At 40.8% G+C, this 17,363-nt stretch overlaps 2 protein-coding genes and 1 long non-coding RNA gene across 4 annotated transcripts; 2 read left to right on the top strand and 1 right to left on the bottom strand.

Annotated features, from left to right (window-relative positions):
• Positions 1-1,262: 1,262 nt before the first annotated feature.
• On the top strand, positions 1,263-5,612 carry LOC109183692 (DNA-damage-repair/toleration protein DRT111, chloroplastic). The gene is made up of 2 exons (XM_019333750.1): positions 1,263-2,187; positions 5,213-5,612. The coding sequence occupies exons 1-2, from the start codon at positions 1,330-1,332 to the stop codon at positions 5,504-5,506; spliced, it is 1,152 nt and encodes a 383-aa protein (XP_019189295.1). The 5' UTR covers positions 1,263-1,329; the 3' UTR covers positions 5,507-5,612.
• A 157-nt stretch (positions 5,613-5,769) lies between these two features.
• Positions 5,770-15,476, top strand: LOC109183694. Its single transcript, XR_002054599.1, has 3 exons — positions 5,770-5,857; positions 12,024-12,032; positions 15,466-15,476. It is a non-coding gene; the product is annotated as an uncharacterized LOC109183694 (long non-coding RNA).
• LOC109183691 (DNA replication licensing factor MCM3 homolog 2) lies at positions 5,774-11,360 on the bottom strand. Of its 2 annotated transcripts, XM_019333749.1 has the most exons (18): positions 11,203-11,360; positions 10,952-11,062; positions 10,660-10,778; positions 10,360-10,568; positions 9,558-9,688; positions 9,240-9,478; positions 8,901-9,137; positions 8,602-8,756; positions 8,054-8,262; positions 7,797-7,962; positions 7,510-7,712; positions 7,232-7,291; positions 7,048-7,140; positions 6,595-6,833; positions 6,370-6,432; positions 6,128-6,269; positions 5,927-6,001; positions 5,774-5,889 (listed from the first exon to the last, which is right to left on the bottom strand). In XM_019333749.1, exons 2-17 carry the CDS (start codon positions 11,015-11,017, stop codon positions 5,927-5,929), a joined length of 2,406 nt encoding a protein of 801 aa, XP_019189294.1. In that variant the 5' UTR covers positions 11,018-11,062; positions 11,203-11,360; the 3' UTR covers positions 5,774-5,889. The 2 variants fall into 2 exon arrangements, with proteins under 2 accessions (XP_019189294.1, XP_019189293.1); XM_019333748.1 differs by having other exon boundaries at positions 5,775-6,001; positions 11,203-11,359.
• Positions 15,477-17,363: the final 1,887 nt, after the last annotated feature.

Here is a 17,363-nt window from a genome sequence, read left to right as displayed (position 1 = left end):
TTTGGCACTCATATTATCCCCCTTAAGTTTCACAGACCCACCAGCTTCCACCATGCCATTCAAGAGGAAATATAAATAAGATATTTCATAAACAAAAAAAAAAAAAAAAAAAAAAAAAAAAAAGTGGTAGATGTGACATAAGAACCTAAAATTCTGATTGTCATATCATAAAAACATTTCAAGACCTCCACCAAACTATTCACAGACTCCCAATCAAGAAAATCAGGAACATAACCACCCAAATCTGATTTGAAAGAACTATCACTTTCCTCAAACAACACACAGTGAAATACACAAATAACACACATAATATTTCATTTTTCACCAACGATGGCATCACACAGTAACACAAATAACACAAATATCAGTATATCACAATTCACATTATCACACCTTCACAAATTAAAAATAAAAAAATTAGGGATTGTGATTTACTTGGTTTTTAAAAATATTACCCAAAGAACTAGGGTCTTCTACGAACTGCGAAATGCAAACATTCGAACACCAGAACAGGCGGCAGTCGAACACTCGCTGGCTATGGCTTCCACCACTCCACATGGCACAGACCACAAATTCAACCGGCGCCGCCCCACCGAGGAAAACAGAGAACTCAGGAAATATAGAACAGGACAACGGATTGGTCAATTTGTCGAGACTCAAGAGAACTTTGGTCTCATTGTCTCAGACTCTTAGAGTATGAGACTTGAGAGTCGAGACATGTGACTCAGGTCTCAGAGATTATCAGAAAGAAACCAGAAAAGAAGACTAGAATCGAGAGACGAGAGGTCTCTAAGAATGGAGAAACCAGAAAGGGCAGAAATCCTAAGTCAGAGTCTCGGAGAAGAAGAGAGGGGACTAGAGTGGAATCAGAAGACGAATCTTAAGTCGCGACTGTGCAAATGAGTGAAATCAAGGTTTCAACCCTAGCGTGAATATATATATATATATATTCAAATTTCTAATACCCCATCCGAAATACTAAAATCGGCGTAGCTGATTCAAACAGTCGGGTTTTCTCACTTCGGTTTGGTCCGGATTGGGTTGCACTGTTTTGGGCAACGGGTCGATAAGGTAAAACGGGTTGGCCGGTGTTTGCTCACCCCTAGTCTTTATTACTGAATTTAAACATATAACTACTCATTTAGAATAGTAACGAAGATGTCATCACATTATATGATAATTTGCAATAGTTTAAAATTAAAAACCAAGAATTCAGTACATTGGCCCGACCCGGTGAAAGCACTATGTATTATCCCCGAATTGAACTCCAATCCACCATAGTAATTCCTCCAATTTCTTAAAAAAAGAAAACAAAATAAATCAAGGAAAATGCTGGGTGGCTTGTTCGGCGATCTCCCGCCGCCGTCTTCCTCTACCGACCAAGATGACAAATCCGCCGGCGGCGGAAATGTTTGGTCAAGCAGCACCGCCAAGATGGCTCCATCCGCCCTCCGCAAACCCTTCGCCCCTCCCCAGACTGTTCTCCGGCCTCAAACCCTACTCAAGCCCAAGCCTCCCAAACCTAGCCCCAACCCGACCAACGAGAATGCCAATCCAAATCCTACTGCGCACCAGGCGGCGTCGTTCCAGCCAGCGTTGGTCGCCATTACCAGCACCGTCGTAGATGAGTACGATCCAGCCCGGCCGAACGACTACGAGGAGTACCGGAGGGAGAAGAAGAGGAAGCAGGTGGAGGCGGACTTGAGGGAAAGGGAGAAGAGGGAGAGGGAGAGGGAGAAGGAGAAGGAGAAGGAGAGAGAGCGGGAGCGAGAGAGGGAGAGGGAGAGGGAGTTGAACCTCTCCGGCGAGGAGGCGTGGCGGAGAAGAGCTGCTATGAGCGGCGGAGGTGGCGCTGCTCAGGCTCCGAGATCACCGTCGCCTCCCCCTGGTAACGGAGAGTTTAATATCGGGGGGAGATCGGAGACTGCCGGCTTGGGAATGGGAATGGGGGCTGAGGGAAAGATGACCATGACTGCTGCACAGAGGATGATGGCGAAGATGGGGTGGAAGGAAGGACAGGGATTAGGGAAGCAAGAGCAGGGGATTACTACTCCTTTGATGGCCAAGAAGACCGATAAGAGAGGTGGAGTTATTGTAGCTGGTGATGAGGTTAAACAGCCGGAGAAGAAGGTTAAGAGCGTTAATTTCAATATGGCTCCAACAAGGGTTATACTGCTCAGGAACATGGTACATTCCAATAACATTCTTTTAGAATTCAGTTTTTTTTTTTTTTTTTTTTTAAATGGATTGAATTTTCAATTTGCATTATTGGCTTATTGTTAGTATGATTGTTTTTCTAGTTGTTTCTGCTTTATTCTTTATGATCTTCTGCTGTGAAATCTTGTTGATGGCTTGTTTGAAGTTCTCCCCTTTTTAATGGTTTTTTAGGTAAAGTGTGGAAATGTGGAATTTGTAATGAGAAGAAAAAGGGTAGCAGAACTTAAGCAAATGCTTAAAGGAAAAAAATAAATTCAGTGAGGCAAATAACTCATGTATATAGCTTTACAAATTAATAATTCTATTTGGACTTCTTTTCTGTGTTTATTCTTCTGCTATTCAAACAGTTGTGACTGAAAATTTCAATTGATGTGGAATGAAATTGAGCATCCATATGGTTTATAGTTCTGAGATGCATTTAGCTACATCATGTGCCCAATCATCAACATAAAACATTAATTTTATAGAATACAATAGCAAACCTCTGAGGATATAACTTGAAGTGCAGTTTCAACTTTGACGTAATTATTGTAGGAAGGGAATTGAACAACTTTGGCTTAATTGAATATAATAATCATTGGCATAGTTTGAGTACTAACATTATACTATACATGGGAATTATTTATGCACATAGAAGTTTGCCTTATGAAATAGCCAAAGCTAAAAGTTAGCTCTAAGACTTTGTTAGTTTTAAGCCTTCAGATTCTTTGGTTTCCTTCTCTTCATAAGAATGTTCTTCGCAGGTGAAATTTCTTGTTATATTGCTTTCTTTTTGGGGTGCTTAAAAAGTTTAGAAATCTTTCAATATAGACAAGCTATGTCGTACATTTATCTTGGTTTTTCATTATGCTTCTTGCCTTCTTAAACATTACCTAGTCCTTCTGGCACTTCCCCAGGGTCAACTTAACCTAATGTAGATTAAGCTTTTAAAACATATTTATAAAATTGAGAGAGGTAGTACCTTTTGTCTTTTCTTTTATACTTATAATTTTTTCTACATCTGAGGGAAATGAACATTGAGCCTAAGAAGTAAGACCTTTTTACAGAAAGTTAAATGCCCATGCCACCACAAGGCCCTTGGAAAGTGCAATTTTCATCTATTTTTGTAATATCTAATTTTTGTTGGATTTATAGGTATCCCGTATCCAAACTTTATTCAGAGTTTAGTCAAATTAATCCCAATAAATACAGCTTAAGGCACATAAAACAGTACTGAGGGATTATATTTTTCATTAGAAGTTCAGCTCCATGCAAGACAGTTTTTTTTTTTTTCTTTTTTTTTTGGAGTACTATTGACTCTATTACAATGTAGTATATGTTCTATACTTTCTCTATCTGTCGCAGCCCAAAGAGTCAATACCGGGGTTCCATCCTGTGACCTTCCCTCAAGAAGAGCTATAGAGGTGTCATCTGAGCACAAGGTGCTTGGCATGCAAGACAGATTTTAAACGTAAACTTATTAACTTTTGAAATTGACTCTTTTAAAGTGGAGAATTTTAGCTCAAGACAATCTGACCATTTGACTGACTAAAAATTTACTCCTATAGTTGTGGTATATGAGTGTAAAATTTATTGAAGAATTAACTTAGAAACTGCAGAGCAGTTGAATTTTTTTCCTATTGCCATCCAATCACCAGAATGAAAATTGTCACAGCAGGCTTACTATATATTTTATGTTACCCACTGATACAAATTTTAAATTGTATATCAAACTTTGTGTTTATGCCAATCAAATGTAATGAATTGGTAGCCTCTAAACAAAAACATGGGTGAGGGCGTACATAAATACCTGATATTTAAGGGTGTAATTTGAGATTAAAATAGGTGTTGGTAAGTTCATAGCTCTATCTCGGGATACTTCTATGATTGGCAATATATTGGCACTACCATCTTCAAGCCTGCCCCTTTACCTAGAGCTCATTTGTTGGTCTAATAGCATTGAGATCCAAGTTCATTAAATGGGCCCGAAACCATTTCTTGTCGTCTCCTGGTGGAATTAATGTCTGGATGTTGCTGTAAATTTTACTTTCTTAAAACTGATCCTGTTGATTCTAATGCTGCTGCGGTCCTCTTTTGCATTTCTGTTCTTCTGGCAAAATGTGAGTGCGACAAACAGTATTTTGACAAATAAAAAGATAAGTAAAAATCATGATTGCAGGGATTTGTCATTTGTTGCAATATAGCCACTTAAAATTTTAAAATTGCTTCTCACACTATGTGTGCTCTTCATTATTTTGGGTATGCATGTATTTTGTTGTAATGCTTGTATTGTTTGAGAAGTTAAGCATTAATCTTTGATGTGGATGACTTGGTTCTTTAGACAGAAGTGAATCCATGTTCAATGACTGATTTGCAAGCCGTATATGGTGGCATGGCTTAGTTTAAGGGAAGCTTGTATGAACACTCCATCCTGAGAGTTATTATGTTCCTTAGTTATTAAAATATCAAGTTATTTTGCTTTCTTCCTTTCTGCTTATTTTCCTTGTTGATATGAACCCCAAAGAGAAAAGGGTTTCTTGCTAAAAGAGCATAAATGAGACATGAGAATAATCTTAGTCACAATAGAAAAATAGTTCTTTGTCAACGTAGTAATCATAAGGAAACAAAACAAAAACAAAAAAAAAAAAAACACCGACAGTAAAGATTTTGAATCTGAACTAGAGGTTATGTGAAAGTAATGGCATGGAAAATAACCCTAGTATGGCTGAAATTCCATGTTTTATAAGTACTTGAAAATTGCTAGTATGTTTTTGTTTTTCATTTTCGTGATGTGGTTGTTTTATTTTGCTTCTTGAATTAAAGGGTTTGCATTTCTTTTGAGTGTACATTTGCACACCTTATATTTCTTTGCTTTCAACTTCAGATTCTAGGCCCTTTATCCACATATACATAATGTGAATCATGAAGTCATGGTTTTTATGAATATGAGGCTATTAAATTTGTAATCATCCTCCTAAGCTTATTATATATTTTTGAATTTTGAACCTGGTTGCAGGTTGGCCCTGGCGAAGTGGATGATGATCTAGAAGGTGAAGTAGCAGAAGAGTGTACGAAATTTGGCACAGTGACACGCGTGCTTATATTTGAGATAACAGAACCCAATTTCCCTCACGACGAAGCAGTCAGAATATTCATTCAATTTGAGAGATCCGAGCACGCAACCAAAGCTCTGATTGAACTCGAAGGACGGTTCTTTGGGGGAAGGGTTGTTCGCGCAGGCTTCTATGATGAGGAAAGGTTTAGCAATAATGAGTTGGCTCCTTTGCCCGGTGAAATTCCTGGCTTTTGACAATCTATTCTATTCAAACTTTATGTGTGTTACACTGTTACTGTAGGCTCTGTAGCTAAGCTAAACCGTGCTTCCAAGTTACTAACAATTTCTTTCTTTAACATTACCTACGCATATCATATGTTGGTTTTTTTTTTTTTTTTTTTTTTTTTAAAAAAAAAAAATTCTGATAAACAATCATATGATGAGGAGCAGGAAGAAGGTGCCATTTTACGAAACACATATATGAAAGTGGAGAATTGGAATTAGTGGTGAGACAAGTATTGTCTTAGTCAACAAAAATAAAATTATATTAACTTCATAACTACTTTAAACATCTCATAAGTCACAACCTCAAAGAAGCAGAGTTCTGTTCTAAGGGAAAACGGATAGAAAGAAACCAAACCAACCTAACCTAAACCAATAAATGGACATCTCCAATCACATGAAGTAAACCACATCAGTGCCGGTGCTTGCGTCCTTATGTATCATCAACAGGTCTTTTTCCTGCATTATCTGCACATTATACAATTTTAACGCCATTACTTGCCCATCCTTGCATTCTTGTTCGAACAAGCGATATATATATCTGGTGTGTTTGTGTTTGTACATGCATCAGTAAAGTAATTAATATATATGTACCTTTAAAATAGACATAATTTCTGTGCTTGAATAGGGTAAGGCTGCCCCATTGTTTACAACACCCCCGATGTCAGCAATTGGCATTTGCTCCAAGTGGTGTGCATGCCTGTGCCTACCCAGCACCGAGCTAAATGCCTCCACTCTATAATAATATAAGGAAAACATTTATAGTTTCCATAGATGACTAAAAACCCAAATAGTAGCTCTAAGGATCCAGTGATCTTAAAGAATAGATTGCAAACCTCTCTGGGGATATGCTGATCTCAGCTGTCGGGGGGTCATCTACTTCCATGGTTTCATGTTCACTGAGAAAGGATCAAATGTTAGGAGGATATATAACACCATCCAATATCTTGCCTGGGATTCTTAGATGAACACATTCAGGGTTTCAAGTGGTACTTCAAAGGCTGCTGCTATACAATATGAACATTTTATATGAAGCATGCATTCAGAAATGTAATACTCACTGTGTTCTTGTAGTAGTGCCACCCTCATTAGTCTTGCTCTTTTTACTGCCATTATTGCGAGTTCCATCAGTGTCAGCAGCAGCAGCATCATTTCTTTCATTATCACCAGCATCATCCTCAGCTCTGCGTTTCCTCTCCAGCTCCCTTTCTCTTTCACGCTCCTCCATTTCTGTCAGCTCTTGATGATATATTGCAAAGTTTAGAACTTGAAGAGCAGCTTCTACATCAGACTTCAGAACCTGAAAAGGGCAGATGGAAGCATTCCATACATCACAAAATCCATATAACAAGAATAAGCAAGAAGCGGTACAATGTCTAGTGTCCTTAATTTCTTCTTTTCACCCTAGAACAGCTACAAGCATTACCAACGCAGTAATCATAGTTTTGTAAACAAAGCTAATTTCTGATTTTGTACCTTAATGTTAAATCATGAATTTGGCATAAGATAAATACCTGTCTTCTCAACTTCAGCTTGGCATGGGCTGTTGATAGCCGAATAATTGTTTCTAAGGTTCTGGCAGTAATTGGAAGTGTTCCTCCCCCAGTCTACCAAAGAATACCGTCCCATCATTTCTCGTTGCATAAAACCATTGTATTTAAGTTTATCAGCTATTAATTAAAAGCAATATGTACTAACCTTTGCATTTGCACTGGCATTTCTGAGTTCTGCATATGCAGTTGCAATTTGATCAGATGCCTGCAGAAGTCTATTTGTCAGCAATGAATCAACATCATTCACAAAGGATCATCTAAAAGATATAAACCTTAGGAATGCCAAGATGATGCAATGCAAAAGGGAAAGTGTAATAAATAGTCAAATCCCAGGGTCAGAGTTCCTGTCAATAATTCACAGAGAAATACCAAATGAAAGGAACTGTGGGGCCTCTACTGAAATTCATTTTAAAAGCAGAATACCTCATCAGTCAGCTCAGGCTGAATCCTGTTCTTTGCATAATGAATATATGTCTTAAGAAACTTGATAGTGAGAGCGTCTTTCTTGCGACCTCTACTTGTATTCCTTCCATGTAGCATGCGGTTATATTTGACAAAGAGAGGCAAATTATTCTCATCTTCATTTTCCTCTTCATATCTTGAACCATCATCTAATGTTGCACCACCTAACAGGTTAAGTTGTTTCAGATCAAGAAGTTGAAGCAAAATGGTAAAAACATCTATATATTCCATTCAAAGAAGTTTGCTACCTCCATCTGTTGCTGAACGATACCGATGCATGCGTAAAACATGCTCAGAGATTTGACGGTCAATTCCTGGATCCATTTGATCCAGAACAATAAATAGCAAATCAAAACGTGAAAGTAAAGAGTCTGGAAGTCCGATGTTCTTTGTTGGAGTGATTGAGCGATCATACTGTTATCAGCCAGAATGCAAGAGATTAGCAAGTATAAGACATGTTTTTAAGCATTTCAAAAATTTGACATGCATATCTTAATAAACATACGGATCCATATATGGGATTTGCAGCTGCCACTACACTGCACCGAGCGTTCAAGGATGCATGGATTCCTGCTTTGGCAATTGTTACAGTCTGCTGTTCCATAACTTCATGTATAGCCACGCGATCTTGATCATTCATCTTATCAAACTCATCAATACAAACAACACCTCTATCAGCAAGAACCATGGCACCAGCTTCTAGTCTTCTTTCTCCTGTTTCAGAAACACTAAATTTTTATAATTTGTAATTTTACACATTAGAAATGGTTTTTATTCAAAGTAAGACACAAGTGGAACTTATTAAAAGTAAATCCATAAAAACTGAGCTAATATGGATCAAACATGTTTGATGTAACCCTGCCAATGGCACAACGATACAGTGTACAACATAGTAGAAAAAGAAGATGAGGAAAAGACACAAGGAACTTGCATTACTAAGAGGTTATAGTGTGAAATGGGGAAATAGAATCCATTTAGCTAACCGTAACTAGATTCAGACTAAGGGAGCTGAGTTCAGCATACACCTTGGTTGTGCAATAAAAGATGGATTACCTGTTTCTTGATCAGATGTAACAGCAGCTGTCAAACCAACTCCAGAGGAACCCCGACCAGTAGTTGATATTGCCAGAGGGGCAATATTCATAATTGCTCTTAGCAGCTGAGACTTGGCAACAGAAGGATCACCAACCATCATCATGTTTATGTCACTGCAAACATCATAATAGTGTAGATCAGGAAAATAATCAATGCCAATGGCTGTCTTATACATTTATTAATACTTTTGGTGGGAGCAGTACAGAACAAAAGATTGGGATAATGCAAACACTGTAAAGCAGCAGCTTTTATCTCACCCTCGTAAATGGGTTCCATTTTTCAAGTTTTTTTCAACTCCACCAAGCATTAATAGAATCACTGCTTTCTTTATCCACAAATGCCCGTAAATAGATGGAGCAAGTGAATTTGCAAGGAGGTCAAATGTATCATCTCTTGCAGAAATCATATTTATGTTCTTTATGATTTGCGCAGAGTAGTTTGGCACATTGGCTGATTTGTTGAGAAGAGAGACATTGTTAGCTATGAGGACAGTCCTACAGAAAGAGAAAGAGTAAGTTTCAGAGACACAATCAGCAATGACAATTTAAAGGCAAAAGGATACATATGCAAAATAAAGATTATTTTTCACATAAAACCTGAATACTCCATTCATGCTTCCTTTGCTTTTTCCAGGAAGTGCCTTGTATATCCCAACAACTGCAACACGATCTCCAGGCTTGCATGAATCCACAAGGTCATCCTCAACTATGACATCCACAGTTCGAGGAAGTTGACCAGGAGCTGAATTTTCAGGCACCTCTTGAATTGACACAGTCTGGTGATCTTTGTACGTACATAGCCCATACTCCGTAACTAGCAAATTGCCACTATCATCCTGAAATATATCCATTTCAAAATACTCTTTCTCTTAAAAATTACATAATGAAATTTTGAGCAGATTCTTGGAGGGTTACCCGTGTTGGATAGACAGAGCCTGTCGGCAATCCCACATTGGATGTAATATCTCTGTAATCCCGGGTTGTGAATTTGCTAGTCTCAGGACAGAAGTGGACACTCTTTACAACCTTTGGCCTCACCAGAGAACCTAAGATAGAATAAAACAGCAGATTATACCAATAAATATAAGCAGATTATTAAATTGATACCTAATTGATTAACTGCAATGACATGTACAGAATATTTCTTTTTACTTGTGATGCACAACTAGAACTGTTGAAGCACGAAAAGGAATGTACTCTTCATTCTAATGTTTGTATGTATACCCATATACATACACACATATATGCATGTACATGTATAATATCTTTTGAGTAAGAAGCTCTGTGTGTACATGTATAATATCTTTTGAGTAAGAAGCTCTGTGATTGAGTCATTGAGAAGTTGACCAATAAATTTAGCAGAGGAATGAAGATGCTGGTACTAAATCATCCTTTTTAGAACTGTTCCCTCCCTCATACACTTCTCAGTACAAACTCATCCAATTTGAAATGATTGAATGTTCCATAAATACAATTCAAATTATTTCTCATCAAAGTATAAATTTAGATGTTAGACCTAAAAAATTACAGTCAGTTTGAGCTCATACTGTATCCAGTTTCAATGCTCTGTGCTTATGAATACAATGTCTTTAGCTATCTAGCATAGTGTATAAGTATGAGCCATTCAAAATATGATTCATTTTCTTAGAGCCTAAGAATTATTGATCAACAGAGTGAAATTCTTTGGAAGAACAATTATAGTTAAAAAGGTGCATACATTTGGTAACAATGCCCTCAATGCAGACCATAGAACCAATGAAACTAGACAAAAGCTCCCTTGGGGTCACTCTCCTTGAAACAAAAGGGCCTGTCAATCCAACAAGCACTTGTTCTCCTTCCTTCAAGTACTTGGGACTGTGCACTCGGAACAAATCCGTTAATGCATCACATAATGGTTGCATATACTCACTGGGATTCTGAAGAAGCCTAGAGATTTCAGCAAACATAAAAATTAATTTCAGAAGTAAATCAAGAAATCAAAAGCAAAATAGATAGAACATTAATGTAAGAAATCAACCTGCGAGCCAAGTCAGAGCCTTCTCTGTCATTGTAGAAATCGTTTAGGTTTATAATGAAGCGATGTCGTTTGTTGTTGACCATGGAGTCGAATTGAGATTTGAATTGGGTGTCCAGCTCCTGTATTTCAGGAATTAGCGAACAATATGCATCACGAAAAATCAAATAAACAACAAAAACAAAAAACAAAAAACAAAAAACACAAAAACCAAAAAAACAACAAAACAAAAACAAAAACAAAACAAAACAAAATGTTCCTCTGCTAGTGTAAGGAATGAAGAAATGTGAGTTACAGTTTGTTCAAAGAACTTGAGAAATGTTCGTTTGTGCGCCGCTCTGACTTCATCGCTTAGATCCATCTGTTCCGCTTCGTCTTTGCTCTTTCTGTGCTAGGTGAGCAATATCTACAGGGAAGAAAAAGCCCTTTTAAATAACACAGTAACTGTAAATTAAATTGGTTTGCTATAGACCTAGCAATACATCAAATATCCATTAGAGATAATAGAAGAAATTGGGGAAAATGACACATTTGGGATCAACTGACCTGACGAGAGCCAGAAAAAAACACAACTAGGGTTAGCCAAAGTCGCGTGACGCTTGGCGAAGATCCAAAGTCGACAACGAGAACAGGCGAAGTGCAATGAGCGACCGGCGACGAGTGTGTGTCGTCTGACAAGCTGCAACTCTGAAATCCAAATGTGCGAGTTTTAGCCCTTCTGCCGATTTTTCAACGCAGCGATGTGAAATTGGCGGGAAATAAAGGAGTGCAAGGCCGTTTATGGCGGGAAATGGGGATAAAGCTTTTCCTACTGTGTTAGTGTAATCGTAATATGTTTTTTTTTTTTTTTAATAAATAATCGGAAAATGTTAGAGTAAAATAGTACAAGCTTTTCTAAGGGACGTTTGGTTCAGGTTATCTAGTAATGTTATATTACCTTGTTTAGTTCAAATTATGAGATTACCAGGTAATGTTATATTACTTGAAAGTTGATGTGGCGGTAATGTGATTACTCCTATTTTTTTTTAATGTAATCTTAGATTATTTTGAATTATTCTAACTTTGCCCTTGTTAACTAATCTTTATATTATTATTATTATTATTATTATTATTATTATTATTATTATTATTATTATAATTTTTTTTTGAAAGCCAACCAAATCAGATTATATTAGCCATACTAGGCAACAGAAAGGGAGGAGGATCATCCCTCCAAACAGAACGCGCCAAAGTTGCGCTTACATGCTTAGCTAGAGCATGAGCTGCCCGATTTGCATCCCTGCTAATATGTTTCACCACAGGGTTCGTCATGAAAGTAAGTAAACGATTACAAGATAGCAATACAAAACCAAGATAAGAATGAAAAGAACTAGCTTGTCTTAAATTGGAAACTAAAACCAAACTATCTGAGCATAAAGTGACTGCAGTATAACCATTGTCTTTCACCCATGATAAAGCTTCACACATTGCCAATGCCTCTGCCAAGACAGGATCATACGCACAAGATAACGGGCCATTCGCCGCTGTCATAAAAGATCCATCCGCATCATATATAATGAATCCATACGAGGGTGCATGCTGTGGACCATGAAAACCTGCATCTACAAAACAGATTACACCAGATGATGAATAGGGATCCGGTTCCGGTTGTACTGGCTGTACTGGCGGGTTTCGGACATGATGGTGACAATTTACCTTCCACGCCTCCCACCTTACTGCACTACCACATAAAAGTGTTCTCGGGTATGGCAAAAAACCCTCCCATACTGCTGCATTCCTGGTAGTCCATATGTCATATAATAAACCACAAATCCTCCCTTTGGTGTCTGGAGTGTTTGCCGGTTCAGCAAGCCATCCTTCCACCCATTGATTAAAACTCCTGCCGTTAAAAGATGGAACATGCAATTGAGACAATGACCAAACATGTGATGCAAAAAAACAGGAACATAAAGCATGCATAACATTTTCCCCTTCCAATCCACACGATGGGCATACATTAATAAGATCCACCCTGCGCACAATCAAATTATCCAACGTAGGCAGAATATTCAATAAGGCTCTCCACAGGAAGATTTTCCACTTAGGCGGTACCTGTAACCTCCATAGCAAACCCCAAACCTCCGTGGTTGGGGTATCTTGTTCAACAAACCTTCTAAACCCATCTTTCACTGAATAGCAACCCCTTAAATCCCGTTCCCAAAACCACATGTCCTCAAAGTCCGCATTAATTGGCAGCCGTTTAATCAATTCCACATCACGAGAAGCAAAAAGCTGATTTATTAAACCCTCATTCCACTTGTTAGCGTCATTATCAATCAAATCCGCAACCAGCAAGTCATGATTGACACTCTGGTGGGTCAAACCCACATAGGGGTCATGCGCATCAGGTAGCCAAGGATGTGACCAGGCTTTAGTAGTCCTTCCATCCCCAATCCTCCGCCTGCACCCAGACCTTACCAACTCCTGACTAGCCATTATACTTCTCCAAACATAGCTCGGATTACCACCCAAATCAGCTTCATAAAAAGAAGTAGTAGGATAATACCTAGCCTTAAAAACCAGCGCTAACAAAGAATTAGGATTCGTTAACAGTCGCCACCCTTGCTTAGCCAGCAAAGCCACATTAAATTCATGCAAGCGTTTAAAGCCTAATCCACCATACTTCTTCGGGGCACACATTCTGTCCCAGGCTAACCAATGGATACTCCTTTCAGCTCCTTTCGTACCCCACCAGTACCTGTTCATCAACCTCTCAAGAGCAGCACAAAGAGTTTTAGGAAGTAAATATATGCTCATTGTATATGTGGGCATAGCCTGCGCAACACTTTTCAGCAGTACCTCCTTACCAGCTTTAGATAAAAGCCTTTTGTTCCAAGAACCAAATCTCTGTTTCAACTTCTGCTCAACATAAGCAAAAACAGCCTTTCTATTTCTGCCTACCACTGAAGGTAGACCAAGATACTTACCAAAATCATCCGCCTGGGCAACCCCCAACGTTCCAGCAACAAGATCCCTATCACCAACAGATGTATTACGACTAAACGTAATGCTAGACTTGTGAAAATTGACTGCCTGCCCCGAAAAGGTCTCATACACACTTAAGCACTTCTTAACCTCCAATGTCTCCTGCAAATTAGCTTTAAAGAAAAGCAAACTGTCATCTGCAAAAAACAGGTGAGAGATAGGAGGTGCTCCCCGAGTTACCCTGCAACCATGAATAAGCCCTTTAGACTGAGAATCCTGCAACAACAACGACAGACCCTCAGCACATAAGATGAATAAATAGGGCGATAAGGGATCACCCTGTCTTAACCCCCGAGTTGGGACTATCTCTTCTGTAGGGACGCCATTCACCATGACCCTATATCGCACAGTCTCAACACACAACATCACAAGTCTAACCCATCTTTCATCAAACCCCAACCCCAACATCATCTGCTGTATAAACGGCCACTCCATCCTGTCATAAGCCTTAGCCATATCAAGCTTCAAGGCCGCCCAACCAACCTGCCCTAACTGCTTCCTTCTCAAATAGTGGCCAACCTCAGACGCAATAAGAATATTATCAGAGATTAAACGACCAGGCAAAAAGGCACTCTGCGATACTGAGACAACACCCTCAAGCAGGGGTTTCATTCGATTCGCCAGCATTTTAGCCATTATCTTATACAGCACATTACATAATGCAATCGGCCTCAGATCAGAAACAAACTCAGGGGTACATTTCTTGGGGATCAAAACTATATTCGCATCATTCAAATTAGGAGGAAAAGTAGACTGCGTAAGGCAATTAATAACAAAATCAGTAACATCCTTACCAATTACATCCCAGAACGCCTGGTAGAAGCCCGGATTCATGCCATCCGGACCGGGTGATTTGTCCTTGCCCATAGAAAATAGTGCACATCGTACCTCCTCCGGCTCAAACGGACGCAGGAGATCCTCATTTTGCGCCCTAGTCACTCGTGGTTGCATAGAATCCACTTTGAAATCCCCAGGATTTCCACCAGTGGCAAAGATCTGCTTGTAATAATCGACAACCACCGTGCTCAGTGCACTACCCTCCCTCCAGACACCATTATCATCTTTCAACTTCACAATTACGTTCTTCTTCTTACGGTATGACGCATAAGTATGGAAAAACTTAGTATTTCGGTCCGCTCCCCGCAACCAGTGCTGCTTAGCACGCTGTCTCCAGAAAACCTCCTCCTGTGATAAAAGTTGGTTTAACTGGCCATCAAGCAGCCTAAACCGGGCTAGAGACGCGGGATCAAAACAGCCCCGTAACCCATTTAACTCCTTCCGAATACTGTCAATCCGCTTCCCATACTTGTGATGCCGATCACCACCCCACCTTCTGAGGCCCCGCCCACAAGATTCTAGCCTTGCTTGCAAAGCCACACCAGGTGTTCCAGACCACTCCTTCTCCACCACCTCCCTACACCCATCATCTAATAGCCACGCATTCTCAAACCGGAAACCCCGCTGCCTTGGTCCTTGTGCCACACCATAAATGTCAAGAAAGAGTGCAGTATGATCAGACGCATCAGTACGGATATTAAACAATCTAGCCCTGTCATACACATCCAACCAATCCATATAATAATAATGATGATGATGTTGATGATGAAATTAATATATGTTTATATAATTAAATATAGGGAAAATGACACTTTTTACCCTTGAGTTATATACTTATAGCACTTTTCCCCCCTCAATTATTTAGGTAAGCACATTAGCCCCCTCAATTATTTTAAAAGTGGTGCATTTTCCCCCTAATATATTAAATTGACATTTATACCCTTAAAGTAAACATTTTATTTATTTTATTACTCCAACAAATTATTGCATATACGTAGATGATACTGCTAATTCTACGTAAGCAATATAAAATAACACGAGACCAATTAAAGCAAGTAAAATCTTTATTGATCCCGGTAAAGGCCCTAAGTACAATCTACTTGGCTGCTCTGAGTACCGACTGACTGCGGTCGGGATTCTCTAACAACAACCTATCGATCGTCCAAAAGTCCTTTACACTGTAGCTACTGTGGGTATTTATAGCCGCTATGCCGGGGACAAGATTCCAGCCGTTCGGCATGTCCTCCACGTAGCCACCACGTGTCATCCTCCCGGGTGCCCTGCCTGTCGATGTAAAGAGCCGCCACGTGTCCTTCGTCAGCTCTTTCGTCCAAGGGCTACCACTCGGTGGTCGACACCGTCGCTCGGGCAACTCCGGTCGGTCTACGACCGGGTTCTTCTCGTGGAGCCCGACCTGTTACCTGCAAAGACAAGGAGAAAGAGACAAAGACTCCTCGGTCGTGGTGAAGCTATGTCGGTCGGGATATTCCCTACCAAGAGCCCCCCAGCCCGGGCCTTTTTGATCAGTCGGGAAAAAAAACGGGACGGGATGAAGAAGCCCAACCGTCAGGCATTAGACCGACCGGCCAGCTGTCATTCCCTCCTACGCCACGTGTCGGCCTCTGCCGGCCTCGGCGATCCCATCCGTCGCCTCGGATTCAGCGCGGGTCGTGTCAGGCAAGTTGGCCCATTTCCCGCCTAAATGCCCTCCTATAAATAGGCCCTTGAGGCCCTTATTTGAACTTTCCTCACTCTTTTGCTTCAGTCGGTATCCTCTAAGAATCCCGAGCAGAGCATCTCAGCAAGGCAATCGAACAACAAACTTCAAGCTTTCTCTCGCAAAGTTCCTTCGTCCGGTAAGCTCTCCCTCCTTCTCTTTATTTCACGCTTTCAACTATAGGTAGAACTGCTAGGTCAACTAACTGTCCCGGACGACTCAAGTCCTTTACTAACCCCGACCGACCGTTAGGTAGATCGAAATATGACGGACTCGGACAGCCAAAACGCCTCGATCGCGGATTACGATGAGGAGGTCGAGCGTATCAGCGACGAGGAAGTGGACATTATGTCCTGCACTCCCGAAGCCAGCCCCCAAGCAACGCCAGCCCCCGATCGAGCTGTCGAGCATGACAGCGCATCAAGCTCCTCCGGGACGTCGAGCTCTAGCTCCAGCGGGTCGGGGAGCTCCAGCGAAGAAGAGGAAGAGAGAACCACGTCAGGCGGGCGGGGTTCTCCGACCGAGGGCGTTAGGGAAACGCCTACCGGGTGGTTGGGGACCACCCGGAAGCTGCTCCTCGAGGGGGTGATCGAGAAAATACCCCCGAGCAGACCGAAGAAGACCCGGCCGGGCCGGCCACACCAGCCGTCGAGCTCGAATTCTTGAACAGCGAGAGTGTCGAGCAAGAGATGAGCCTGCTGACCAAAGGCGAAGCGGCTCGGATTGCTGAAATACTCCGGGGTCGGGTAGAATTCGACACGAGCCGGCAGCTGGGAAATGTGATTGACAGGCATCGGGGCAAGTGGATCGGGATGCACTACGACTCCCTGATGGCCCCGATCGCCATTCCCTTCACCCCCCTCCTGAACGCCTTCTTGGCTTATTACCGGGTCGCCCCGGCCCAGATCTGCCCGAACGCACATCGGATCCTCGCCTGCTTCCCGCAGATATGTGCTCGGCACGAGGCCGAGTGCACGATGGAGTTGTTCAACTTCATCTACCAGATCAAGGTTCTCCCGGGCCGCTACGGGGGTGGGTTCCTGATGCTGCAGTCCCGAGCAGATATGTGCTCCATCAAAGGCCTGCCCGGGAACAACAAGGGGTGGAAGAACAGAATTTTCTCCATCAA

Source organism: Ipomoea nil, unplaced genomic scaffold (genome assembly GCF_001879475.1).
Source record: "Ipomoea nil cultivar Tokyo-kokei standard unplaced genomic scaffold, Asagao_1.1 scaffold1149, whole genome shotgun sequence".
NCBI lineage: Eukaryota > Viridiplantae > Streptophyta > Magnoliopsida > Solanales > Convolvulaceae > Ipomoea > Ipomoea nil.
This window is presented reverse-complemented; position numbering and strand designations above follow the sequence as displayed.